The sequence below is a fragment of the Zingiber officinale genome, unplaced genomic scaffold (assembly GCF_018446385.1).
Source record: "Zingiber officinale cultivar Zhangliang unplaced genomic scaffold, Zo_v1.1 ctg129, whole genome shotgun sequence".
In the NCBI taxonomy this organism is placed as follows: Eukaryota; Viridiplantae; Streptophyta; class Magnoliopsida; order Zingiberales; family Zingiberaceae; genus Zingiber; species Zingiber officinale.
Window position 1 is genome coordinate 54,320 of NW_024589825.1, and position 27,582 is coordinate 81,901.

General features: G+C 40.3%; 2 protein-coding genes across 2 annotated transcripts; one reads left to right on the plus strand and one right to left on the minus strand.

Annotated features, from left to right (window-relative positions):
- Positions 1–7,154: 7,154 nt before the first annotated feature.
- LOC122035999 lies at positions 7,155–9,109 on the minus strand. Its single transcript, XM_042595165.1, has 2 exons — positions 8,922–9,109; positions 7,155–7,714 (listed from the first exon to the last, which is right to left on the minus strand). The coding sequence occupies exon 2, from the start codon at positions 7,707–7,709 to the stop codon at positions 7,542–7,544; it is 168 nt and encodes a 55-aa protein (XP_042451099.1). The 5' UTR covers positions 7,710–7,714; positions 8,922–9,109; the 3' UTR covers positions 7,155–7,541.
- A 7,230-nt stretch (positions 9,110–16,339) lies between these two features.
- Positions 16,340–20,564, plus strand: LOC122036002. The gene is made up of 2 exons (XM_042595169.1): positions 16,340–17,206; positions 20,206–20,564. Exons 1-2 carry the CDS (start codon positions 16,409–16,411, stop codon positions 20,230–20,232), a joined length of 825 nt encoding a protein of 274 aa, XP_042451103.1. The 5' UTR covers positions 16,340–16,408; the 3' UTR covers positions 20,233–20,564.
- The last annotated feature ends 7,018 nt before the right edge of the window (positions 20,565–27,582 follow it).

The following is a 27,582-nucleotide window of genomic DNA, read 5'->3' on the forward strand; positions in this document are numbered from 1 at the left end:
ATAACATAACATAATCATAAGTGTCATGGCATATCATAACATAATCATAAAGTGCATCCTAGCATAACATAACATAATCATAAGTATCATGACATATCATAACATAATCATAAAGTGCATCCTGGCATATCATAACATAGTCATAAGTATTATGCGAGATGACTTTCAAAAACATGTATCATGAAAAATATATGCAACATGTCTTTTGAAAACTTATTACATACATACTTAAACATAATCTCAACATGATTAGGGCCCCGACTTGTACCACATACATAAATTCGCGCGTCCTATGTAGGTTCAAGGTAGCAAGTCTCGAACCCTACAAGGCATACATACTAGGCCCGTTTCTTAGTCCATCGACCTAGGGGCACTTAGGAGCTCATCCCTAACGAGGCTCGTTTCTTAGTCCATCGACCCCGGGGCGCTTATGGAGCCCACCCTTGGTACAAGCCATATAAAGTAAAGTAGCATATCATATATATCATGGTTCTTATTATTTCATGCACATCATATTTCTTAACGTATCATATCATACAAAATTTGGGCACACAGTTCATCATAATAGCATGCATAATTTGGGCACACATCACATCATAAATACATGCATAGTTTGGGCACACAGCTCATCATAAAAGCATACATAATTTGGCACACAACTCATCATAAATAGCATGCATAATTTGGGCACACTGCACATCATAAGGGTTATCAACGTGCATAGATCATGAGCATACATAATTAAACATAGAAGCATAGCAAGGTCTTATCATATCATGAAAACATTGCATGTGAGACACATGAGAATCATATTTAAGTCTCTAACCCTAATATCATATAGTGGCTGAAACATCTAGTTGTGACTTAGGTTAAAAATCAACATACAAGCATGTAAACCCTAAACCAATATCGTATCATGTATCACAAGGAACATCATGAGCATGCTTAGTTTAGGTTCTAGGTTTCCTAAGCTTAGAAATCTTGTCATGGCCGAATCTTATCAAGCATTACTTTGGGCAAAAAGCAACATATAAGCATGTGAACCCTAAACCAATATCATATCATAAATCGTGAGGAACATCATAAGCATGTTTAGTTTAGGTTTTAGGTTTCCTAAGCTTAGAAATCTTGTCATGGCCGAATCTTATCAAGCATTACTTTGGGCAAAAAGCAACATACAAGCATGTGAACCCTAAACTAATATCATATCATAAATCGTGAGGAACATCATAAGCATGTTTAGTTTAGGTTCTAGGTTTCCTAAGCTTAGAAATCTTGTCATGACCGAATCTTATTAATCATGGGACTAGGTTTCATGTGGCATAAAAGCATGAAAAACCCTAAACCAATTTCATAGCATTTATTACAAGGAACATCATAAGCATAGTTAGGTTGGGTTCTTAGTTTCCTAGACCTTTAAACTAGTTGTGGCCAAAAGTTTATAAAGCATGAAAAGTTCTAATCAACCTTACAAGCATGAGCATGTCATGTTAACTTCATATTTTTGTCTTAAGGAACATCATGACATGCTTAGTTTAGGTTTAAAGTTCTCCTAGGCACTAAAACCTACCATGGCCGAATATTCATGAGCATGGAATAAAATTCAAATCAATATACAAGCATGAGCATATCATGTTAACTACATATCTTGTCTTAAGGAACATCATGACATGCTTAGTTTAGGTTTAAAGTTCTCCTAGGCCCTAAAAACTACCATGGCCAAATGTTCATGAGCATGGAATAAAATTCTAATCAATATACAAGCATGAGCATATCATGTTACCTACATATCTTGTCTTAAGGAACATAATGGCATGCTTAGTTTAGGTTTAAAGTCCTTCTAGACCCTAAAACCTACCATGGCCGAATGTTCATGAGCATGAAATAAAGTTCAAATCAACATACAAGCATGAGCATATCATGTTAACTCCTTATCTTATCTTAGGTAAAAATCATGGCATGCTTGGTTTGAGTCTTAACTTACCTATTTCCTTTATTCATGCTTGGCCGGGAGTCTAAGGACATGACTCTAAGTTCTAACCAAACATTCTAGCATATGAACATTAGATAAATCCTCTACCATAAGGTACATGTTACAAAAAAAAACATATTGAGCATGTCAAATTTGGGTCTTTACATTTCCTAGGTCCTTCTTGTCTTGGCCGAAAATTCCATGAAGGTATCCTAGGTTTTTAGGCAACCAAATCTCATAGGAAAATACACAAGCTATTGTACCACAGGTGAGGGGAAACTTACCTCCTTTCGCTTGTGGTTTTTCTTAAGGAAAAAGGTACCCTAGGTGCAAATGAAGGAGAGAGCTTCTTCTTCTTGCACGTCCTTTTTGCTTCTCTTGCTTGGAAGGGGTAGATCTTGAAGGCTTCTTCTTGTAAATTAGTTTTATTGGAGAGAAAACCTTAGCTTAGCTTTTGGAATGAGGAGAGGGAGGGCTCTTGGTTTCGGTGGAGAATGAAGAAGGAGAAGGAAGGAGGAAGAAGAAGAATTTAATCCCTTGCTTTTCCTTTCCCAATCCTATTTATTCCTATGTAAATGAAGCATGTCTTCATTCATTCCCTCGACTCCTCTTTTCCCTCATTCCTTTAATTCCACGAAAATAGAGAGAGGGAGGGAAGTAGGCAATTTATCTTTTGCTTGCTTCTTCTCTTAACCAAGAGGAAGAGAAGGTAAACAACTTGGTTTTCTCTTGCTCTTTTACTTAATCATCTCCTTTAACTACCATTTCCATTCTCTTTTATTCACTTATCATTCATTACTCTAGTGGTTCCATCCACTACTTTAACTCTATTACTTGTGGGAGGTTCAATGTTCAAATCCTTGGCCTCACCTCTTCTTATTCTATTTTGGTTTCTATTTTTCCTTCTCTTTTATTTTTAAAGAAAATACTCCTAGACATAGCTTAGCATTTCGTGGGTGTTACACTAGCCTTGTTGCCCCTTCCGGCGATGATTCCGGTGAAGAGCGGTCTCGCTCTGATACCACTTGTTGGGATCGAAAATGTAGCTAGAGGGGGATGAATAGCTCGGTGCGATCTCATGCTCGTCGTTGCTTGCCTCTTGCGATGATGTGCAGCGGAAATACAAGAAAACAAACACACAACGCTAACTCTAGGGAGTTACTTGGTATCCACCTCAAGAAGAGGTGACTAGTCTAATGATCCACACACTCACGCACCCTCCACTATGAAAACACTCATTCTCGGTAACTACCGAAGGCGGAGAAACCCTACAATACTCTAAATACAGTAAGAAACAAAGAGAAGCAAATACAAGGGAAAGCTTACACGGTTTACACAAGAAACCCTAACCCTAGCTTCTTCTTCTTGCTATAGATTCGCCTCTTGACTTGGAAATGCTTCCAAGAACCTTCAAGATCTGGCGTGAGAGTGAAAAAGATCGCTGTGGAGAACTGCTGTGATCGCCCGTAGAGTGGAATCGAAGAAGTGCCGAAGAAACGCTCGCCAACAGCTAATATCTGCGCCAACGGTCAGATCCCAATCGATTTGATTGCTCCTAATCGATTGGGGATGCTTTGGATCGATCGACCGATCAATCCAGAGCGCCTCTATGCTCTTGGGAATTGCCTGGATTGATTGACCGATCGATCCAGGCTTATTCCGCGAAATCGTAGCTCCCAATCGATCAACCGATCGATTGGAGGCTCCCAATCGATCGATCTATCGATTGGGAGGCTTTCTGTGCGATCAGGAATTCTCCCCAATCGATCGGCTGATCGATTGGGGAAGCATTTGTCACGGGGACTCACCCAATCGGGATGATCGATTGGGCATGAGCCAATCGATCAGTTGATCGATCCAGCTCCTTGTTTTTGCCCAAAACCAAGTTCAAAATCCCCTAAACCAACATCCGGTCAATCATGACTTGTTGGTACATCATGTCTAGCATCCGGTCATTCTCGACCTGCTAGGACTCCCTCACCAAGTGTCCGGTCAATCCCTTTGACCCACTTGGACTTTTCTCCTCGTGCTAAGTGTTCGATCATCCTTGACCCACTTGGACTTATCTCCACCAGGTGTCTGATCAACCTTGATCCACCTGGATTTTTCGTGCCTGGCTTCACTCACCAGGACTTCCCTTCTGCCTAGATTCACTTACTAGAACTTCTCATCTACCTGGCTTCACTCACCAGGACTTTCCTTACTGTCTAGCTTCACTCACTAGGACTTTCACCTGGCTTCACTTACAAGGATTTTCTTCTACCTAGCTTCACTCACTAGGTCTTTCACCTGGCTTCACTCACCAGGATTTTCTTCTGCCTAGCTTCACTCACTAGGACTTTCCACAATTGTCTGGCTTGACTCAGCAGGACTTTCTAGTCTGCCTAACCTTCCAATTAGGACTTTCACCTGGCTTCACTCACCAGGATTTTCCAGTCAAGTATCCAGTCAACCTTGACCTACTTGACTCTTCTTCACAATCTCCCTACATGAACAATCGCACCTGTAATCTCCATGTCTTATCTCCATGTATTGTCAAATATCGAAATCCAAACATCAAGACTCGAGCTTGACTCACTAGGTCTTTCACCTGGCTTCACTCACCAGGATTTTCTTCTGTCTAGCTTCACTCACTAGGACTTTCCACAATTGTCTGGCTTCACTCACCAGGGCTTTCTAGTCTGCCTAACTTTCCAATTAGGACTTTCACCTGGCTTCACTCACCAGGATTTTCCAGTCAAGTATCCAGTCAACCTTGACCTACTTGACTCTTCTTCACAATCTCCCTACATGAACAATTGCACCTGCAATCTCCATGTCTTATCTCCATGTATTGTTAAATATCGAAATCCAAACATCAAGACTCGAGCTTGACCCAATTCAAGCTCAGTCAACCAAGTCAACCTTGACCTAGGGAATATTGCACCAACAGCTTTGTCTAAGGAAGTGATTGTTGCTCCAATAACCAAGAAGGTCTGGTGCCTCGCCATGACCTGGAAGCCAAAATATCGAAATAAAATATTTAATTAACTTTCTGGTAAAAGCATTAAAATTAGAATTAAATAATGCTTTAAAAAATTTTTCAAACATCTTTTTTAAAATTATTCAAAAATATTTTTTTCCTCTTGAGAAAAATATTTGTTACTTAAAAAAAATTCTCAAATAACATTTTTTTAAGTTAAAATTTCTGGTTAGAAATGTGTATTTATCTTTTTCTCAAAAAAAAAAATTATCTCACCTAAGTTTTACTTCCCTAAGTTAAAATTTCTTCTGAACTTAGAATCTTTTTTTCTTAGAAATCATTTTGAAAATACTGCACTTGAATTTTAAAAATCATTTTTTTACTTGAATTTTTTTTCCTTGATAATTATTACCCCATTCTTTTTGCTGTGATCAAAGGGGGAGAAAGATAGGTACAAGTTTAGGGAGAATTTTTAATATTTTTTACTTAAAATCTTGTGTTGCAAATTCTATTGCAATCCTTATACTTGAACTGTTAGTTTAGTAATTTCTATAAATTATTGTTTCTCTATTTTGTTTCCCTAACTTGAACTTGGGTTGATGCACATCAAAAAGGGGGAGATTGTTGGACCCTGTGGGTGTTTTGATATGATCAACCAAGTTAGGTTAGGTCCTGCTTATTGTTTGATCCCTGTGCCTAAGTGTGCATAAACTTAGGAGCGCAGGAAGTCGAGCGGAAGACGCAGCTAGTCAGAAGGATGACACGGGAAGGGAGCCGACGGGCTCAGTGCGTTCGAAGGACGAAAGAGCTGCGGAAGAGTACACCAGTGGACGAGAAGAACGTGCGTGACGTTCGAGGGACGAGAAGTCAGGTTGGAAGCCTATTTGAGGAGAATGCCAGAAATTGGGTTCGGATAAGCCCTATTTCGATTGGCCGAAATTACCCAAGCGATCGGAGCTTCGAAAGAAGAGGAAAAAGAGAAACTGAAAGCTATTTATACCATGCAGGTTGAAGGCACCCTCAACATCATTGAGGGCGCCCTCAACATTGAAGGCGTCTCCATCACCTTGAAGGCGCCTCAGACTAGTCCGAGGCGCCTTCAAGGGCATTGGAGGCGTCTCAGACCCAGTTTTCGTGAATGTTTGCAACCTGATAGAGCTTTATCCGGTCAAACTGCTTGGAGGCGCCCTCAACTCTCTTGGAGGCGCCTTCAACACTCGGGATAAGATTTCCAGAAGCTATATTAAGACTCCTGGAGCTAGGAAATTAATCAATCAACTCTGTAACAACTTCCTAGCAACTTGTAAGAACTTTTAGTGTGTAAAAGGCTTCTCCGCCTTCAAAGAATGAGATCTTTCTGAGCTTTTTCATCGCCTTAGATTAACAACCCCTGGGTTGTAACCAAGTTAAATTCTCTGTCTCCTCTTTATTTCTGTTAGTTTATTTCTTTATTATTATTGTATTTTTTTAGTTGTAAGAAACGAGGAGGATATTTTTAATGTGCAAACAATTCACCCTGCTCTTACCGACCCTGATGCACCAACAACAAGCAGTTCACGTCGCCACCGTTTTCAAACGGGATCAACAGCAACACACACTGAAATAAGATGGAATATTAATGATATAAAACGACAGTAACAAAATCTCGACGCCATGCTCAGAAGTGAAGGTTCTGTGTTCAAACATTACATGATGATCAAAGTAGAGATGGATGACAAAAAGATGTCCTCCAAAATAATGGAAACAGTCCGACGCAAATTCTTCGAGCTCCTGCCTCGAATTAGCAAAGCTTCCCCTCTCCTCCATATCCACCACCCTGCTCCTCTTCGAGCACAGTGGAGGGTTTCCTAGGCGGCGGGGGCCACCGGAGAGGCGCTGGAATTCTATCAGTTGGAATTGACCATCTCTGATTAATAGATTGCCTCCTTTGAAGACCAAACAAGTTCGAGGCTGAAGTTTTTGGTTTTAGGGGCCGGAAATTTGAGAAGTAAACATGAAAAATTAAATAAAAATTTTCAAACTCGAGGTATTACCATATTTGAATGTGAAACTCCTCGCACACCTCCATGGGCACTTGGGTAGCAGTTGACAAATGACAATGTGCTGACGAGCTGTGGCAACTATCTAGAATGCAATGTTTACTTTGACGAATGCAATGATCTAGATGTCATTAAAAAGCATTGACGTATTCTGACAAAGCATCACAATTACACTTGAAAATGGGGAAAAGTTTGCAATGGATAGCATTCATCCATAAATGAGGAGCTAAACCACTGCTAAATTTCAAATTGCGATCAATGCATAGCAAGTTCATATGAAATTCACAAGAAATGTTAATTTTACAGCGTGAAGCTCAAATTCTTCATCCGTGCAAAGTATGTTGCTGTGCTGAATTATTAATATATGTCAAGCAAATTCTGCAACAATAGGTTGAATGAAGCATACTATAGCACAAATGCTGTTATCCATCAGAAAGATAAAGGTGCAAGTATATTATCTTGTCAAATCATGATCAGCTAAATGTAGTGATCTTCAACCATTCTTCAGCTAAGGGGTCCATGGATATTTGGGAAATCAACGCCAAGGAAAAGATTACTTTTATGCCGGCTAATCGTCATCTTTCTTAGGCTTCCTGTAGGATTCTTCAATGTGCTTTGCCACAAACATATATGTATTTATGAGTTTCTTTATGTTTGGGACATTGTAATTCTGGGCAACGTACACTCCGCAACCAGTCCCTACTAGAAAGAAGAAACTGCTTCTGATTATCCCCATATTACCTGTAATGCATAATCCAAAAAAAGAAATAAAATATTAAGGAGTTTTTAAGTGGCAAGTCTGTTAAGATCAAAGTGAGACAGCTATGCCTAATGATCTAGATCAGAACACACACTTACATTATGGACTATAACACATGCATAGCGACATGAGACGAATGATACATAATAAATATGACAGATTTGAGATAAACATCCATCCTGAGATAAAATTCTGATTGTACTCCAAGACAGTGGATATTTTAGAATACATCATCAGCCACAAACTTTTTCTGTCATTTGGGCAAGTTGGTGGTGTGTTGAGGTGATGATTTTTGAAACAAAAACAATCTTTCCCTACTTAGCTTCTGCAAAACATCTCCCATAATATGAGTTGGCGATGGACACATTGAGACAAACTTATTTTAATTTTAGTTCATTATGGACTCATGCCAAAAACATTTTTAAGAAGTATCAAATATTATTGATATTTTACATCAATTTCTAGTTATTGATCAAACCATCAGAAAAGGTTATGAAAAAACAGTACTCTGGTAGTTGAACTAGGCGTTGATTTATTGGTAAATAATTCATATTTGAGTGACTTGAAAATTTTTTTTCTTAACAAAATTCAGGATCAGGCACCAGAGAACAGGATCTTGAGTCTTGACAGCAGGCATACATTTAATTTCAGAAAAGAAAGGCCAAGCAACTGCCTACATACAAGCCCTCTGCTAGTTGCCTCAACAAAAAGGACTAGATGATCTGGATTTGTCTTAACAATCTGCAAGAGCCGAGATAGCCACTAAATCCTAAAAATTTGTTACGTTGCATTTTATTTCAACCAAAAAGTTCCACCTCAGTACTTTTAACAATATTCCCAAAACTCAGAGCCTAAAAGAACCAACAGTTAGCAAGAACATCGAACACTTGACATTCAGCCAATTGCTGACTTCTTTTCCCCGTCAGGGAAAACCTATAGCTTGCAAGTTTAATGATTGCATAAAGGTCGCAATTAGATAAATGCTTTCACTTCATTTCCTTGTCCTTACGAGTACATGGCTCTCCGAAGAACAAAGAACCCTAACTGGTACTTTTGGTACCTTAACAACCATACCCAGCTCCCTTCCCACCCCTTTTGCCGGAATCTTCATAATCAAAAATAAAAATATTTTTTTCTATTAAAATAATCATCGAATTGTAAATCAGAGAGTGGTGATCGAATCGAAACCTGCTTTGAACCGAGAAATCGATCGACTACGTTTTCGTCTGGGCGATCGACTGTGCAGGGCAGCGGAGTAGCGAATGCACACAAGAAAAGTGAAGCAGAGAGAAAACGGTGGTAGCAACTGTCGTCTTCGTCTTCGTCTTCGTCTTCGTCGTCGCCGTTGCCGATTTGTTCGCAATTTTGCCGGTGAAAATGAGAAAGCGTGACTACACACCCGTAGTTCTTAACCATCCAAACGGGTCGGATCTATACCAGACATTGTGCCCACGATCCGGATCCGCTTCACAAAACCCGATGTAATTGTTAAAAACATTCCCAAATTTTATAAAATTTGAAGTATCTACAAGCATGTGGTTTAGCACAACGGCATTTACACGGCCTGTGGCTGTGACATATCTGAATTCTGAAGGCCATTTGAAGTGAATTTTCATTTATTTTATATATATGATTCTGTCGGGAAGCTGAGAGGTTGGATCTGTCGGTGTGTCGAGTTTGGAATGTTGACCATATCTTCATAACCTAGATGATGAGTTGTCTTCTGTGTTGACTGACCAAGTCATCCGAAGTCCCCGGGTCGACAGTACCTGTATCCAGTGACCAGGTTGCTCCGGTCCCTGGTGCCCCGATGCTCGAGGCGGGTCCCACAAATGTATAAGTAGCCGAACACTAATGACAAAATAGTGAAATAAATGCAGGAAAGGTACGATGACGTACCCTGACCCCAGGGGGGCGCCCTCGAATGGATGGATGAGCTGATTGCGGCGTTGATCGAGTCGTCGCGACTGTGAAGAGCAGATAGATGCCCGCCAGATGAGTAGCTGGCTCCAGTGGCTCGAAGCCGTGCGCGATATGGATCCGCAAGGCAACAGACGGTCCGACTACAGCCTCGGCTCGTAAGCCGGCATGCAAAAGCGGCACGAAGGCCGAACACTCCATCGGCTCGCAGGGCGGGATACAATAGAGGCACGAAGGTCGAACACACCCTCGGCTCGCAGGTCGGAATATAGGCATAGTATGATACCTGAGCTCTCGGACGACGACTGCTCGGAGGGTGACGATGCTGCCTGGAGGTGTCGGCGGCGGCTTCCGCTGCCGCTGGAGACGACAATTGAGGCGATGGCGCTGACGGCCGGAGGCGACGGCGACAGTGGCTGTCAGAGGTGACGGCGCTGGATTCCGGAGGTGGTTGCGGCAGTGGCTGCAACAGGAGATGTCAGTGGCGGTAGCCTCTGGGGGAGGCACGCGGTAGCGTAGAACACGAAGGCGCCGTGGCCAAGGAACTCGAGGCGGGGGAGGCGGAACTTCGCGGCGGAGGCGATCGTCCATGGCAGGAGACAGTAGGAGATGGCGGCGTCTAGGCGGAGATCGGCGAAGGCGCGGCGGAAGGGATCTTCCAGCATGTATGTTCTCTCGACGAGGGTCATGTGCTGGCGGGAGTGGACGTTGGCGAGGCTGTCACGGCCAAGTGGGCGACCGACGGCGATGAACAGGAAGGGGATGAGGCGGAGGTTGACGGAGGCGTCGTCGACGGCGGGCTGGAGAAGCAGAGGAGTTGGCCTCGTGGAGTTCGTCGCCGGCGGAGCTCCTTGGTGGTGTCGGTGATGGACGAAGGAACCACTGGTTCCTAGTGGCGGCGCCTCCACTACGCATGAACCGCCCCCCTTGCGATTGCTACAGTGCCCCCTTTAAAGAAAAAACCCTTATCTTATGAAAAGACCTCCTTGCCCTTCCTCTTCCCTCTCTTTCCATCCTATGCCATAACCTGCATCCGGATCACAAGCCTCTCCTTCAAGTCTAGTCGAAGGAGGCGCAAGTCCGATTGACTAGATAGTTAGTCGCAAAAGCCGAACTGCTCTCGCACAAGCTGAAACGCTCTCGATAACAAAATCCTATCGTCGAATCCCTCGCATAATGTTACGCAAGCAATCGTTGTATGGTGTATCATGAGGGATGGAAACAATGCCGAGGGGACTGCAAGAATGTCAAGCATGCGACAAGTAATATGATAGTAGACCGAGCAGATGAGCGATGTCGAGCGTGTGACCACAAAGGTGCCGATCGGACGATCGAAAGGATGTCGATTGAGTGGATAGACGTCGTGCGGAAGGTGCTGAGCGCACGACCGCGAGGATGTCGACCGAAGGATCAGGAGAACGGGAACCGAGCCATCAAGAAATGCCGACTGGATGCCTGTAAAATGCAACTGGGCGACCTAGGGAGCGTCGAGCGCGCGACCTAGTTCAAGCGTGTGGCCGATCGGACGACCAAGTGATATCGGTCCGACAACTACGAGAGTGCTCACTGAGCAGCCCAGAGAATGTTAAACGGGCGATCACAAAATGTTGATCCGTCAATTGAATAATACCGAGTGAGATAATGCTGCCCAGGAGATGATCACGGGAGAACGAAAAGTACGGAGTTAGCGTCCCAAGTGGGTGCGAGGCTCATGCAATCGAAAGACCTGGAGCCCGCGAGATGCCCCGATCGGCGAACAATGAAGATACCCTAGTCCGAGACCATTGGCGATGACTTAATAAACTGGTTCGTGCCCAGTGGAGGCTGCTCGACCCCGAACGGGGGAGATAAAAGATCCGATAAGCTGGTCCGAGACCAGTGAAGACACTCGACCCCGAACGGGGGAAATAGAAGATCCGATAAACTGGTCTGAGACCAGTGATCACCGCACAACCCCTAACGAGGGAGATAAGATATCCAGTAAGCTGGTCTGAGGCCAGTGATGCCCGCTCGACCCCGAACGGGGGAGATAAAATATCTGATATGCTAGTCCGATAAGCTGGACCACGACCAACGAAGACTACTCAACCCTGAACGAGAGAGATAGATGCCCGTGAAGACTGTTCGACCCCGAACGGGGGAAATAAAATATCTGAAGCTGATCTGATATCAGTGATAATCACTCGACCCTGAATAAGGGAGACAAAATATCTTATAAGCCGATCACTCAACCCCAAACGGGTGAGAAGGGACATCCGATGAACTGGTCCATGAAGCGGTCTTCGGGCCGGGGGGTTTATAGTCGCCGGTTCGACTCTAGAGTTTAACGTCGCCGCTCGACGGTCTTCAGGCCGGGGGGTTTATAGTCGCCGGTTCGACTCTAGAGTTTAACGTCACCGCTCGATGGTCTTCAGGGCGGGGGGTTTATAGTCGCCGGTTCGACTCTAGAGTTTAACGTCGTCGCTCGACGGTCTTCAGGCCGGGGGGTTTATAGTCGCCGGTTCGACTCTAGAGTTTAACGTCGCCGCTCGACGATCTTCAGACCGGGGGGTTTATAGTCGTCGGTTCGATTCTAGAGTTTAACGTCGCCGCTCGACGGTCTTCAGGTCGAAGGGTTTATAGTCGTCGGTTCGACTCTAGAGTTTAACGTCGCTGCTCGACGGTCTTCAACAATGAGCTCGCAGCTCGAATAATATATGTCTGGCCGATCGGTGCGGGGTCTTCGACATCGAGCTCACAGCTCGGATAATATACGCACGGCCGATCGACGCGGGGTCTTTGACATCGAGCTCGCAGCTCGGCTAATATACGCCCGCCCGATCGGCTCGGGGTCTTCGACATCGAGCCCTTGGCTCGGATAATATACGCCATGCCGATCGGCTCGGGGTCTTCAACATCGAACCCGTGGCTCGGATAGTGTACTCCCGGCCAATCGGCGAGGGGTCTTCGACATCGAGCTCGCAGCTCGGATAATATACGTCCGGCCAATCGGCTCGGGGTCTTCAACATCAAGCTCGTGGCTCGGATAATATACGCCCGCCCGATCGACTCGGGGTCTTCGACATCGAGCTCGCAGCTCGGATAATATACGCCCGGTCGATCGGCTCGGGGTCTTCGACATCGAGCCCATGGCTCGGATAATGTACTCTCGACCGATCGGCGGGGGGTCTTCGATCGAGGAACTAGGGCAGATCATATAACTGAAAGATGAAAGATAACGCAAAAACTGACCTGCCACCCAGTAGAGGATCTGGCTCAGTTCCTCGACTCCCGAATACCCATGGAGTGAGGAGGATACGATATACCCGTCGAAACCCATCGAGGTCATGAGTATGGTAAAATTTTCCGGCGTCGTCCATCTTCACGTTCCAGATCAGGTGCGTTCCCACAGACGGCGCCAATTTGATCCTGTCGGGAAGCTGAGAGGACGGACCTGCCGGTGTGTCGAGTCTGGAATGTTGACCGCATCTCCATGACCCGGATGATGAGCTGTCTTCTGTGTTGACTGACCAAGTCATTCGAAGTCCCCGGGTCGACAGTACCTGTATCCAGTGATTGGGTTGCCTCGGTCCCTGGCGCCCCAATGCTCGAGGCGGGTCCCACAAAACGACGAAGGAAGGCCATCTTGAAATCCAAGAAGCATGTGATGGATCCTTGTTGTAATCCATCAAACCACTTTAGTGCCGAACTAGATAGAGTATTTAAGAAAACTCGACACTTGACAGCATCACTATATTGGTGTAATAGAGCTGCATTCTTAAACTTACGTAGATGATCCTCTGGGTCTTTGCTTCCATCATATTCCCCGATCGATGGGGCCCTGTAGCCCTTAGGTAATTTTTCGTTCAAAATCCTAGCGGAGAAGGGTACTTTCTCATCCGGATCTTCTGGGAGCATTTCCGATATGATGAGAGTCTTCCCTTTCTTTGAATCTCGGGGTATGGAACTTTCAGCCATGGAGACTTGAGGTTGTTCTTTCTTAAGGCTGAGGCCATGGGGACCTGGCTGATAATACCCCAGGTTAGGCTCGCGATAAGGAATCTGGGGAAACTCCTCGGGTTGTTTTCTCTTAGAGCCCCGATCTGAAACAGGGATGGGCTCCTTGGAAGCTTCAGGAGCTTGGCGCGGTCGTGAGACAGTTGCTTGTTTCTCGGAGGTCACTCTCCTCTTGGCCTCCTTGAAGAGCTCGTATTCTCCTGCAGTCATGGTGACGTTGATGCGACCAGACTCCTCCATCTTCACGTTCCGGAACAGGTTATTGTGTTCCCACAGACGACGCCAAATTTGATCCCGTCCGGAAGCTGAGTCGAATGAAGGCGGGCCTCAATGTACTGGAGGTTGACGGAAAGTCGCTGCTGCGTCCGATCTATCTGACACTCTCCGGAAGGGTTCCCACGGGCGGATGACGAAAGGTGATGACAAGGATGATGACGCTAGGGCTCTGCGTATTCTCAAAATAGTCCACGAGTCGTTAGAAACCAGAAACCAGGGGAAAAGTCCCTGGGTCAGGCTCTCCGACGCTTAAGTGAGGTACTTTTTCTCCAGAAGCACAGAGAAAGGACGAAAAGTAAAGACGAGTGAGAAATGACGAGTGAGCGTACCTGCGTAAGGGACAAAACATCCCTTTTTATATTGCACCGGATGTGTTCTGGGGTCTTGTGGGTGTTAGGGAATGTCGGCTGTCAGGTTTTGTCTGGCGGTGAATGACACGCGACATCTTCTCATAGGCTGGCGACATGACAAAAGGAGTAATGAGCCCCGACTGTTGGCATATTCCCTGACACTCTGATTATCCTCTGACAAGTAGTTACGATTCCCTTGCTTGCTTATCATATAGTGTCTGGTATCCTCTGCTCGTGATCGCTAAGCTGGGTCTTTGCGCTTGCTAACCCCGATCTGATATCACCTCCCGACCTTAATTCGGTTCTGTTTATCCCGACTCCAAAGCTGTACGTCTAACTTCATCCGACCCGACCTGTATACTGCATCCAATTCTGTTTACCTTGGACCAAGAGGTTATAAATCCTGACCTGCATCTTTAGCTGGCACAGCCTGACCTGCTTGTTTCATCGATCCAAGTATCCTGAGCCATAAAGCTGTAAACCCTGACCTGTACGCCCGGTCTGTATACCAACCTGCTTTTGTCCTCTATAATCCCTAGTTCGTATGTCCCGACTTGCTCGTTTCATCGATCCAAGTATCCTGAGCCATAAGGCTGTAAACCCTGACCTGTACGCCCGGTCTGTATACCGACCTGCTTCTGTCCTCTGTAATCCCTGGTTCGTACGTCCCGACCTGTACGCCCAGTCTGTAAACCGACCTGTTTCTGTTCTCTATAATTCATGGTTCGTACGTCCCGACCTACACGCCTGGTCTGTACACCGACCTGCTTCTATTTGCTATTATCCATGGTTTGTACGTTCCGACCTGTACGCCAGGTCTGTATTCCGACCTGTTTCTGTTTGCTGTTATCCATGACTTGTACGTTCCGACCTGTACGTCAGGTCTGTATTCCGACCTGCTTCTGTCCTCTGTAATCCTTGGTTTGTACGCCCCGACCTGTATGACCGGTTTGTATACCGATCTGCTTCTGTTCTCTATAATCCATGATTCGTACGTTCCGACCTGCACACCCGGTCTGTACACCAATCTACTTCTGTTTACTATTATCCATGATTTGTACGTTCTGATCTGTACGTCAAGTCTATATTCCGACTTGCTTCTATCTTAAATTGTTCTTTTTTTTCCCCTCTCATGGCACGTACCAAACAAAAAAAACGAAAGTTTTGGCTGAAATCAAATTTATATTATCATTCTTGAATAGATAAGTAATTCTCTCTCATTGCCCTTTTCACTTTTCACCCAAGCGAAATTTGTATATTCAGTCTCGAACCACAAAATTGCACTAAAATATTTAATATCTTTTATTATAGTTTAAAAAATTATAGAATATATAATAGCATAATTTTGTTTATTATGTTAAATTGATAGTAAAATAAACCATATGATGAATTCAATTATGTCTATTATTTATTATTTTAAATTTATGATAAGGCAAATTTTATGATGCCATACTTAATCTTTTTCTGATATAGAACAATTTAGTATATTGTGTAAGCAATTGTTTAATTTTAATTCCAAGATGTCTAAATTCAGTAGATAATTGATGTCAGTTACCTATAATACACTTGGCTAATATTCTTCATCATCTCCAATAGTTTGCATTTGAGTTGCCTTAAGAATAATATAATTTAGTAGACTCCCTTTGTGCTTATACCTATTTTTTTTTCCGAGACAAAAAAAAAAGCATCTTAAATATTACAAATCACATTTTTTTTTCAAAAAAAAATAATAATTAAAATGTCGTTTCTTCAATATTTTTATTTTAAAAATACTCTTTGATTCAAAGTTGTAATAGAAGCTACAATCTATAAAAATTACAGAGTAACTACTATAATATACTTAGGTTAGGGTTTACAACCTGTAAAAATTACTAGGCCTAAACTTGAATAAAATCATTAAAGAGGTGTCCATTTATTTATTTTTAAAAAAAAATAACGCTCATTTAATATTTCTCTTAATTTTGTATGTATAACATATAATAATTAAACAGAGTAATTAATCATCAAACTTACTCTAATTAATCATTAACCATTTTTCCTCTCCTAACAATTAACAAACACCCCCTTCCAGTTTTCGCCACCTACAATTTAGCAGTCGCAGGACGACAACTCCTCCTTCCACTACTAATCAAAATGCTCTGCTCCATTTCCCGTTCCACTTCCACCGCCGACGCAAATTCCAATTCCACCTCCGATTGGCTCCAACGCCTCCACAGCTCTCGCGGCCTCTCCGTCCCCCTCCATTACCACCTCGATCACTTCCTCTCCTCTGATCTCAACCCCGATCCCCCTACTAACACCAACCCTAATCCTAACCTTCCTGCAATCCTGCCCCCGGAGGCCCTTGGCCTGCCTCCCACCGACAGTCCTCTCCCCCGAAAGAAGCACCCGCTTCCCTCTCTCGGAGCCGGACTCGATGAGAGCCAGAAGATCTTCGATCTCGTCGGCGGCGTCCTCGCGGAGCTCTTTGTCATGGAAGGACCGGCCGCGACCAAAACCAAGAAGATCGCCCGGAAGCAGTCCCACCCTAGGGTTTGTATTCCCTCCGTTTCCGCTAGCATCGACGGCTGCCGTGATCCCCCCGCGACCTCCCCTCCCTCCAGCGCGGACAACAGCGTGGCCGAGGCCAAGAATAACCGGACGAAAATGCGCAGAAAGCGGGGCACCGCTAGGGGCTCGACGGACTTGGACTTGTCGGCGTGCTCGAGGACCGATGTAACCGTCATTGATACTAGTCATCCGGGTTGGAAGTCGGAGAAGGTCATCTTTAGGAACGGAATTATGTGGAAGGTCCGGGATAAGAAAGTTTGGAATTTGAACAGGAAGAAGAGAAGGTTGGGTCTTGTGGGGCGATCAGGCAACGAGAAAGAGAAAGAGCAACCTCCTTCTGGACCAAAAATTGTGCCGGCCGAGCTTTCGGTATCACTCCAAGTAAGATAACCTAAATTTCTTTTTTATTCCCATTTCTTCTTCTTGATGGGTCAACAATATTAGATCAAGGTGTTCTTTGTGGTTTAATTCCTCCAACGGTAGTAGCTATCTCAATGTTCCAAATGTATGTGTCCAAGTGTCCAAGTCGTTCCTGGTATCACCTCTAAGATTATAGATATTGGGACACAGTCTTGGGATGAATAGTCCGTATGAGTGGATTACTATTCGTCAGTTTGAATTTCAGTACTAGACTAACTAAATTTCTGATTATGAAGAGTCAATGCAGCCATGATTCAAGACAAGCAAAATGTTGCATTCTTAGCTATTATTGTATTCTTTGGTGCAATACAATGTCACATAATGATCTCCTCATACATTAATTGCTTCCGGAAATTTGTAATGTTATGATACAAGAACATTTGTTGTGGATTACCATCCTCAGTGCTATATTTTTAGGACATTTTTACTTTATGATAAAATAATGGCAGAACCTTATGTATTGTATTGAGACAGCAAAACCATGATTGTGAAATTAGTTTTAAAAATAAGGGAATAGTGATCAAACTTTTTTACTTTTCTTCCAAGAAATATAGGAAAAATTGAAAAGGATAAATAATATAAAAATTAGTACCTACAAACTATACATTAGTCTGTCATATTTTTATGACAAAATCATTCAGCAACCCTTTACCTTTCTTGTGTATTGAAACAACTTCTAGTGTTTATCTCAACTATGTGTCGATAAAGGTGCTATTAATCCTCATTGATAGAGAACCTAAATTTTTGTTTATATGTCAGTTCGGCATATATTTAAAAATTTAGATATATCCTTTTTGAGTGAATTTTGCTCCACCTACAATGTTTCTTATACACATAGTAGTCTGCACCAAATATTTTAGTTAATGTAACCATTAAAATCTTGTGATTGTGGTGTGCCTTTCTCTTATCATCAAGTGCAAAACAACTCGCTTCTGTTGTACCATATCTGTGTTAGTGTAATAGGTTTTTTTCAGTATAAAAATTCTCCCTATTTTTTTCATGTGGTGTATATAGACCATAAAAAGTGTGTTCCATCACTCCCTGCAACAGCTAGCATTCTTATAGAACAAACTACTGACAATTCCGTATTGATAGTAAGACTAAACACAGCCATCTCTTTTTGATGCATGGATCTGCAACCAAACTAGATTAACTATAAGCACCTGAAGGGAGAAATTTTTATCTTATCTATGTTGATAACACCATAGAGTAAACAAAATGTATACTATCCAACATCTTCCATGTGAACCGTAAACTAGGAACTTGGTATTTTAAGTATTTTATGTCGGCATAAAGTTCTTTTCCTTGCATGGACTTGGCTTGCTTTCTTGCTCTCTCTTCATCTATTTCCTATATGCTTCTTCTTAACCGATTGTTAGTTTGGGTAGCATACTTTTAAACTTGCATTTTTTGCTTGGTGGAGGCTTTAAGAAGCCAATCTGCCAATGTAAAAGTCAAACAAGTTAGTATACTATTTTATCTTTCTCTGAGTATTTTAAATATGATGAACATAAATTCACTTCTGATTCATTATTACAAATACATATGCCAAATCCTGACCAGTCAAATGTATGGTTTGCTTGTCTACCAGACTTAAAAATGGATAAGCATAGTTAAGATCAACAGAAGGTCCAACTGGACTTTCATTATTAACTGTAGATTCTAAATCATGCTGATATGTTGGATCAAGAATATAAGCCTGTTAAGCTGGACACCTAGTGCTAACTTACAAAAAAAAAAAAAAAAAAAGAGAATAAAAGAATATAAGCCTGTTTGGAGGCGACTTGAGATCATGTATCAATTCTCGGAAGATGGAAGAGGGAAGTTGTTAGGTGATTTATGCTTCCACGGTACTTCAGATAGGATACCACTGTAACATATAAAATTGGATGCAATTTAAGAATATTCTATAGTTATCTTTTGTAACAAGTTTCTATTATCATCACCATCATTAGGCTATGATTGTCCCAACTATTTGGAGTTGACCTGATGGATCTTATCCCTCCATTAAATTTTATATAAAGACTATAACACCATTAATAATTGAACGACGAGCTAACCATATCCTAACGTGGTTAAGACTCTTGCTCATAGAGTTTACATGATATTGATGGTGTTTGTCAAGGTTCATTGCAACTTTCAACTTTTTATATTTGGACATTGGACTTACATTGGAGGTTTTATGGCGGAACATGATCATCAAAGTTTTTTCATGTGGGCTTGAGTTTGATATTGACGAGTTTATGACTTATGAGGTTTGTGCCTTCTCTACTGGGAACTTCCTACAAGGATGGTAACCTTATAAATGTATCTTATTAAATCATCAAAGTCATTGCTTAGGGGAGAAAAGAGCTAATGTGTTATATGGAGTGCATATATGACCAGCTGAGCATGTGCAAGTTTATTAAAACATATAACATCGATGATGACTAGTATTAGTCAGTGAAAGAGACTAGGGAGTACTACAATATCTCTTCAGGATCCCAAATCCTATAAACTTGGTCTAACTCCTGCAGAGGACTTATAATAATTTGATCCATAGGACATAGGGGCGGACTCCCTATAACATCTTTTTCGATTAGAATCAATTACATTTATTATGTCAGTTAATGTTATCTTACTTATTGCCCCAGTGCAGATTGCCTTTTTTAGTTTTCTAAACATTTAAGGATTGAGTGGCGAATTAGCAGATGATTTTTTTTAATGGACGGTTGATCTAAGAACGTTGAACGGGTTGTTCGTGCTTTTGGATTTATCCTAGTGATGAATGAGAACTTTTTGTGAGACCGAACCTGTCATTTCTAAGATTATTTAAAAAAAAAAATACTACTTCTCTTTCTTTTGGTAGATAAAAAATTGTTTTTTAAAAAATGTAAAATCCATCATAAGCCTTGGGCAATGCTAGTGTATGCATGCACTCTTTCGTTTCATGACACAATGAATGTTGATTACATTTGCAGGGCCAGGCATGTCAGGGTGATATCTAGTTGGCTATCGTACTGCTAATTGCAAATGCACAATGGATGGTTCAGTATTTTGCCCATTCCATGTTATAGTCAACAAAAGTTGTAAACTGAGATAATACTATGGCTCTGGCTGGTCAAATTTCCCTATCTAAAGCCATGTTCGATAATTGCATATTATATTTTAGCTTTGCCCCCTGACTACTGTGCAGCAGTAGGGCTTCTATGTAGTGACATTTTCCTCTCGTAATGATAAACATGGGATGTTAGATTGTTGGTCGTCCCCAAATACTTCCAGATTTATTTTGATGAGCCGAATTGGTAAAAAATAAATAAAATATATTTTAGCTTTTGCAGTTCTGCTTCCGGTTACATTCTCGATGCTGATTTTTGTGGCTCAAATCCAGGATCAAATTCTAGAGAGTCCGGTTCTATTAGAATTTGGTATATCATTGGCCACTCTTTATTAATTGATTGGAAATTAAGTTTGGGCAAGATCCAACGACTAAAAAAGGGTTTCTCTTTAAAAAATATATGGAAGATTCCTTCGCAACATTTGATTTGTTTTTGTTGCAAGTTTCATCAGATGTGAGCCTAAGTCTACACTAAAAGTTGGCCTTCACTTTAATTGTTTTATATCTCAGTGTTCCATAGATAAATGTTGACATAGACATGTCTCTAGATGTCATTGGACAAGGTTTCAAATGTATGTTATTTTGGCGTTGTACATCCTAGTGAAAAGTAGTTTTGTTGGAGATTAATTTTCTGTAATTAGTTAGATGAACAGAATATATTATTCGTTAACGGAAAGTCATTAGATAGGAAGAAGCTTTAACTTTAAAGATATTACACAAGCTTATGGAACAGAATTGATTCTTTGGTTGTAAATCTTAAGAAGAACTATAATAATTTCTTGTTTACATCTAAAGAAAATTTGACCACCTCGCTTTAAACCTTCTCTCAATTCTTCTGATTGAGAAAGATATCAAAACTATTAGGTTCAAGTGACTTGAACCAATCACCAGCCTAATTGCGTCTAACACTTCATCATGATTTACTAGTTTGGCCAAATTCCTAATCTACACAGATCTGCACTCATGCAACTATGATGAATCCTCTATCGACATATTTTGAAAAAGAAAGTCCTTTGGATCAATCAACATCACCATTATAATCTTGAATGGAAGGAATGCATAGGGTTTCCCTCTAATATAATTTCATTTATAGATAACAATTATATTTACATAGTGATTCTTTATTATAATATGATTGCTATTGAACACTATTATTAACGCCAACCTCCTTAAATAGCTCATACTAACACGGTTCAAGTCATATGTTTATGATTTTTCTATTTATCTATTCAATAATAGCATAATTCATTGCTTGCTCTATCCATTCGCTAGGAAAATATAAGATTTAAATTATATTTTAAATTTATTCAATAGGTTAATCATCTACTTTTTAAAATTAGTGGGGTAAAATTTGAATGATAAAAAAAAGTGTTAAATGAAAGAAAGTACACTCATTCATCCATTAGCTTACACTCACTTTATGAGCATCAAAACTTGTGCTCAGCACCTCTCTTATTCACTAGCCCTCCAAGAACATCAACTAATAATACTTAGTTGTATAAACCTTTATCTCAAAACATTTACAAGAAAACATCAATGCAGGAGAATTGTAAATACTTACGGACTTACTTTCTCCAACATACCTCCTCCAATTAATAAACACGCAAAAATATAGGATTGTTAATACTTACGGACTTACTTAGACTCTATGATTTCTAGACTAGAAAAAAAAGAAATTATAGGAAAAAATTCCATCAAATATTAGGAAAAATATAAGACATATTGTAAATTATTCATATAATCAACTCCGACCTTACTATTAAGACGCAAGATTTAAGATATACTAATTAGGAAACAAGATTTAAGATATACTAATTAGGAAACAGAATGTGAAATAGAAGTCCGACCTTCAGTAAATAAAGAATTTGAATAAAAACATAGACAATCACAGATGATATTTAATTATAAAAGATTAAATGATAATTTTCAGGAAGATGAATATAAAATACTTGATAAAAACTAACTCTTAATGATACTCTAAGTTCAATGCGAAATTACAATTTTAACAAATTAAGGTGCATCCTAAATCTATCAAATAGACAACCTTCTCAGGCTTAGAAAGACATTTTGAATTGTAAGTAATGTCATTCGGATTTAAAGTGACATCTCAAATCTTTCAAAGAAAGATGAATAATATTTTTAGAAATTTCTCTTAATTTACTTCTATAAATGTTTTAGTCTTCTCTAAAATAAAAGATGAATATTTTGCTTATCTATTTACTATCTTCAACCTTTTTGAGAAACATGGACTTATATCTCTAGAAAGAAAATGAAACTAGCTACAAAACACATAAAATTTCTAGAAGTTGAAATAGGATAGAAAAAAATTACCCTTCAACCACACATCACAAGCAAATTACTAGCATTTTCAGATAAAATGGAAGACAAAAGCCTTAAAAGCTTTTTCTTGATTTTCTTAACTATGTCAGATATTACTTAAAAAATATTAGAAAAATCAATAGATCTCTATATAATAAAACTTTAACTACTAAACAAAGATATTTTAATCAATAAGATATTTACCTAGTAAAATAAATCAAAGCAATGGTAAAAACCATTCCAGTTCTAACTCTTCCATTAGACATAGACTACATGGCAATTGAAGCTGATGGCTGTGGGTCAAGATGGGGAGGTGTCTTATTCAAAAAACCTCAAAATACAAACCAAAAACAACTGAAGCCTTTTGTAGATACATTTCGAAAAAATATAAAGAAAAAGGTCACTTAGTTTCTCTAGATTATGAAGTCTTAGCAGTAATCTACTCTTTTGATGCCTTTATGTTATTTATTTGCAGCAAATCAAAAATTACCATTAGAACTGATTGTGAAGTTGTTAATTACAACCAATAAACAAAAGGATTAAATAAAACTCTAAGTATAAAAACATGGTTAAAGTTTATAGATGCAATCATAAATAGAGGATTAAAAATCCACTAGAAACATATTACGATAATTAATAATTTCCTAGCAGACACTTTATCAAAGCTTTTACACTAACCAACTAACCTTTAATGAGTATTCAAGATTAATGGATAGATAGAGAAAGGTACGAAATTTTACCATGAAGAGGTTTGACAACCAAAAATTTCAATAATTCACAAAATACGAGGATCAATTCCATTTCTCCTTAAGAGAAAAATTTGACAATATACAAAATTATTTATTTGACAATATCTGGAATATCCCAACAATACTAGGAAGTTTCAATTATAAGATTGTCATAATCAATATTTTATCCAATTACTTATTGACAACGATACAAAAATTAGAAGGTAAGAAGTACTCTTGTTATGTAGTTTTTTCTTGAACACAGACATGAGTCTATTATAATTGGGAATAAGTCAAAATAACTATCTAAGGATGTGAAAAACCATCCTATAAAAGTTTTTTACTCTCTAAATGTAGCATTTACTTCGGTTGGGAATGCACAAACACTAACTTCTTCATAAGCACTTTATTAAAAGCAGGTGGAAAAGTTCAGTTAGACAAAACATATGCTTAAACATTTATCACTGAGCCTGAAGAAACAAACATACAATCTTCAGGCCTTAATCATAGGTCCAATTACTCAACTCTGACCCAACTTAAAGCAAAAGTGTTGAAACTTCAAAACGACGAGCTTCAGAATCAATGTTTTTGGATTTCCTGATTACTATCCCATAATACATATTGGTGTTGGCCATATTACATGTCATGTGACACCCCAAATTGATTAAAATTGAAACTCATTAAAATAAAAGCAAATGTTGTAGTAACGAGTCCCAAGTCGTATTTTTCTAAGGATAACTAGTGAGTATGTGTTTGTTCTAGAATTGGTTCATATTGCCTTCTTTATCTTCAAAGTTTAGTAGGCATTCTCATCAATCAAGCATCATGGAATCAATTTCTTCAGCTAATAATTACATTGACAATTAAATTCAAGCTCAACAAATTTATAGAAACCGAATTGCATTCAATTCTTGATCACCATCCACTTCATCACTCAATTTGATCTCCAACTCTTCAGTTCATTTCTATAATCAAAGTTAACAAAGGTAAACAATGTGACAATCAAGTGATTCATTCAACATTGAAACTCAATTGATGTCTCAACAAATCCAAGCATCGAACAAATATTTTCTAAATTTTTGAATTGAAACTATCTGTAACTTGTGAACCGAACATGGAATTAAAACTAGAATTACATTTTAAACTAAGTTATCAGTTAAACACTAGTTAGAATCATAGAAGTTCAGAGAAAATCAGAATTACAATTAGAAATCAGAAATAGGTTTGCAAAGTAGTAAATCAGAAATAGAATTGCAAACTAAACTGAAACAAAGATGAAATTTCGAAGCTAGGTAATCAGATCTGGTGATCTGAGCAATGTAATGGAGAATACAAAGACAAAATTAAAGAAATCAAAACCCTAAACATTCCATAAACCAAAATCGAAACTAAACCTCTCTTCTCTCTGTTGAAACCACAGATCTGCCTCTGGGAACGCCCTTCCGGCAATCACCGACTACCTCTGAATCACCAGCACATTCAGGAGAATTCGAAAGCCATAGAGAACACCCTAGTTAGCTCGGATTCACCTGAAATCACCAGCCGTCGAAGAAACAGAGCACTCTTGCTAAATCCGGAGACGCGAGGTGGAAATGAAGATGGATCACCCTCTGAAGAACCAGGGAACACCTTCAAATCTTCCAGTGAGCATGACAGCAGCTAAGACCAGGGAACACCCTCAAATCTCAGCCGGAATGAAGCTCGCGGACAGCAGGATCACGATCGAAGAACACCCACAAATCGTTGTTCTGCACTTCGTTTGCTGGTCGCCGGATCACTAGAGGTTCACCGGAGATGAAGAGAAGTGAAGATCAAATCTAGAAGTGGAATGGGAGCTACGCGTCGGTGTGAAGAAGAAGCTGCTACAATGTGAAATCGCGAACGCCCAAGCCCCGGTGTACACTGTAGCTTCTCAACGCTTTTATATCCCTTTCAAATTTGATCCAACGGCTGAGATGCTTCGAAGCTTGATCAACGGTGGAAAATAGCCTAAAATCCGATCCAACAGTACTGATCTTCATCTACGGTCCAGATCCACTCCTCATTAGGTCGGATCGACCAGGTGCTTGACGGATGACTCAGATCTCTCCGATCTTCAATGAACGGTCCAAATCGATCCAAAGCTTGATCACCTTGTTTCCCTAGATTTGACCGCATCTCCATGACCCGGATGATGAGCTGTCTTCTGTGTTGACTGACCAAGTCATCCGAAGTCCCCGGGTCGACAGTACCTGCATCCAGTGACCGGGTTGCCTCGGTCCCTGGCGCCCCAATGCTTGAGGCGGGTCCCACAAAACGACGAAGGAAGGCCATCTTGAAATCCAAGAAGCATGTGATGGATCCTTGTGGTAATCCATCATGTTGGAGTGTATACTGAAAGCCTAAGCTTTGTAAACATTCATTATGAATAAAGAATCACATTTAGTCAAATTGTCTACATTTAGTTGTAGTTGTTCAATTAATTTATACTGTAGATAACATAGTATGTGGTGCCACATGTAGAAGATGATGTTATCAGTACCTTATAAATTATAAACAGTAGCTCACGACCAAAATGGAAAGGAACAAACCATTAGAAGGTCGTAGTGTAATTAGGTATCAGTTTATCTTGACTGTATAATTACACTAGTACACTTAGAGTGTATTGAGTAAGACCATTTGAGGTCGTTTCTTTTATACTGATTTTATAAAGAAACAAAGACCTCGGTTATTATGGAAGTGTGTGCTCTTAATCCTGATATAATAACAAGCACATATATTTGATATTTATTTCTTTAATTTATCAATGGGTGAGATTTACTTCGATGAATCAATAAGCCCGATAAGTTGGGAAATGGTATCACTTATAGTGTGTGTTGTTGATTATAGAAGGAAACTGTGTCCTAGAGATACTAGGTTGATAATGTCCCCAAGAGGAGCTCATAAGGATTGTCATGTTAAACCCTGCAGGTGGACTTAGTCCGACATGACGATAAGGTTGAGTGGTACTACTCTTGGACTAAGATATTAATTAAATGAGTTGTCAGTAACTCACTTAATTAGTGGACATTCGATATCTTAAACACAGGGAGACTAACACACTCATAATAAGAAGGAGCCCAAAAATGTAATTTGGGATTGGTGCGGTAGTTCAATAATAGTTCTCTAGTGGAATGAATTATTATTGATAAAATTAAGTTGTGTGTTCGGGGCGAACACAGGATGCTTAATTTTATCGGGAGACCAAAACCAATTCCTCCTCTCGGTCCCTATCGTAGCCTCTTATTTATAGAGTACTATACCCACCTATACCCACCTTCTATACCCACATAAAGGGGGCCGACCAAGCTAGCTTGGGAACCAAGCTAGGGCCGGCCTAGGTATAAATTGCGGTGGCCGGCCCTAGCTTGAACCCAAGCTAGTGGGGGCCGGCCAAATTAAATTAAAAAAGAAATTTAATTTTAATTTTTATTATGTGGAAGATATAATTTATTAAAGAGAATTAAAATTAAAATATCTCTCTTGTAAAAGATCTACAATAGATTAAAGAAAGAGATTAGATCTCTTTCCTTATTTGTATATTGATGAGATATTTTATTTTCTCTTTAAAAATTATTCACATGTTGTAAAATTAAAATTATGGAAATTTCTTTTTATCAACTATGAAGAGATTTTTGAAGAGAAATTTTAATTTTAAAATTTCCGGAAACAAATTAGGAAGTTTTAATTGTTGATTGAAACTTGTCCAATTTGTTCTTCATGATATGGCCGGCCACTTGAATTTAATTGGGGAAATTTTATTTTATTTTTCTCAATTAAATCATGTCAAGAAAATTAAGGAAATTTTATTGTAATTAAATTTCCTAATTTGCCTAGGCCAAGGAATATAAAAGAAGGGGTGAGGGTGCCTTCATGAGACACAACCTCTATTATTTCTCTCCCTCTTTTGTTCCTTGGTGTGGCCGACCATCCTTTCCCTCTCTTCCTCTTGTGGTGGCCGAACCCCTCTCTTTTTCCTTGGAGCTCTTGTGGTGGCCGGATACTACTTGGAGAAGAAGAAGAAGAAGGAGAGGAAGCGAGCATCTCTTGGAGCTTGGTTAGTGTTTTGATTTTCTTCCTTGGTGAAGTTTCTTTCTTTGTGGCCGAACCTAGCTAGGAGGAGAAGAAGGTGGTCGGTGGTTTCTCATCTCGGAAGATCGTTGCCCACACAACGT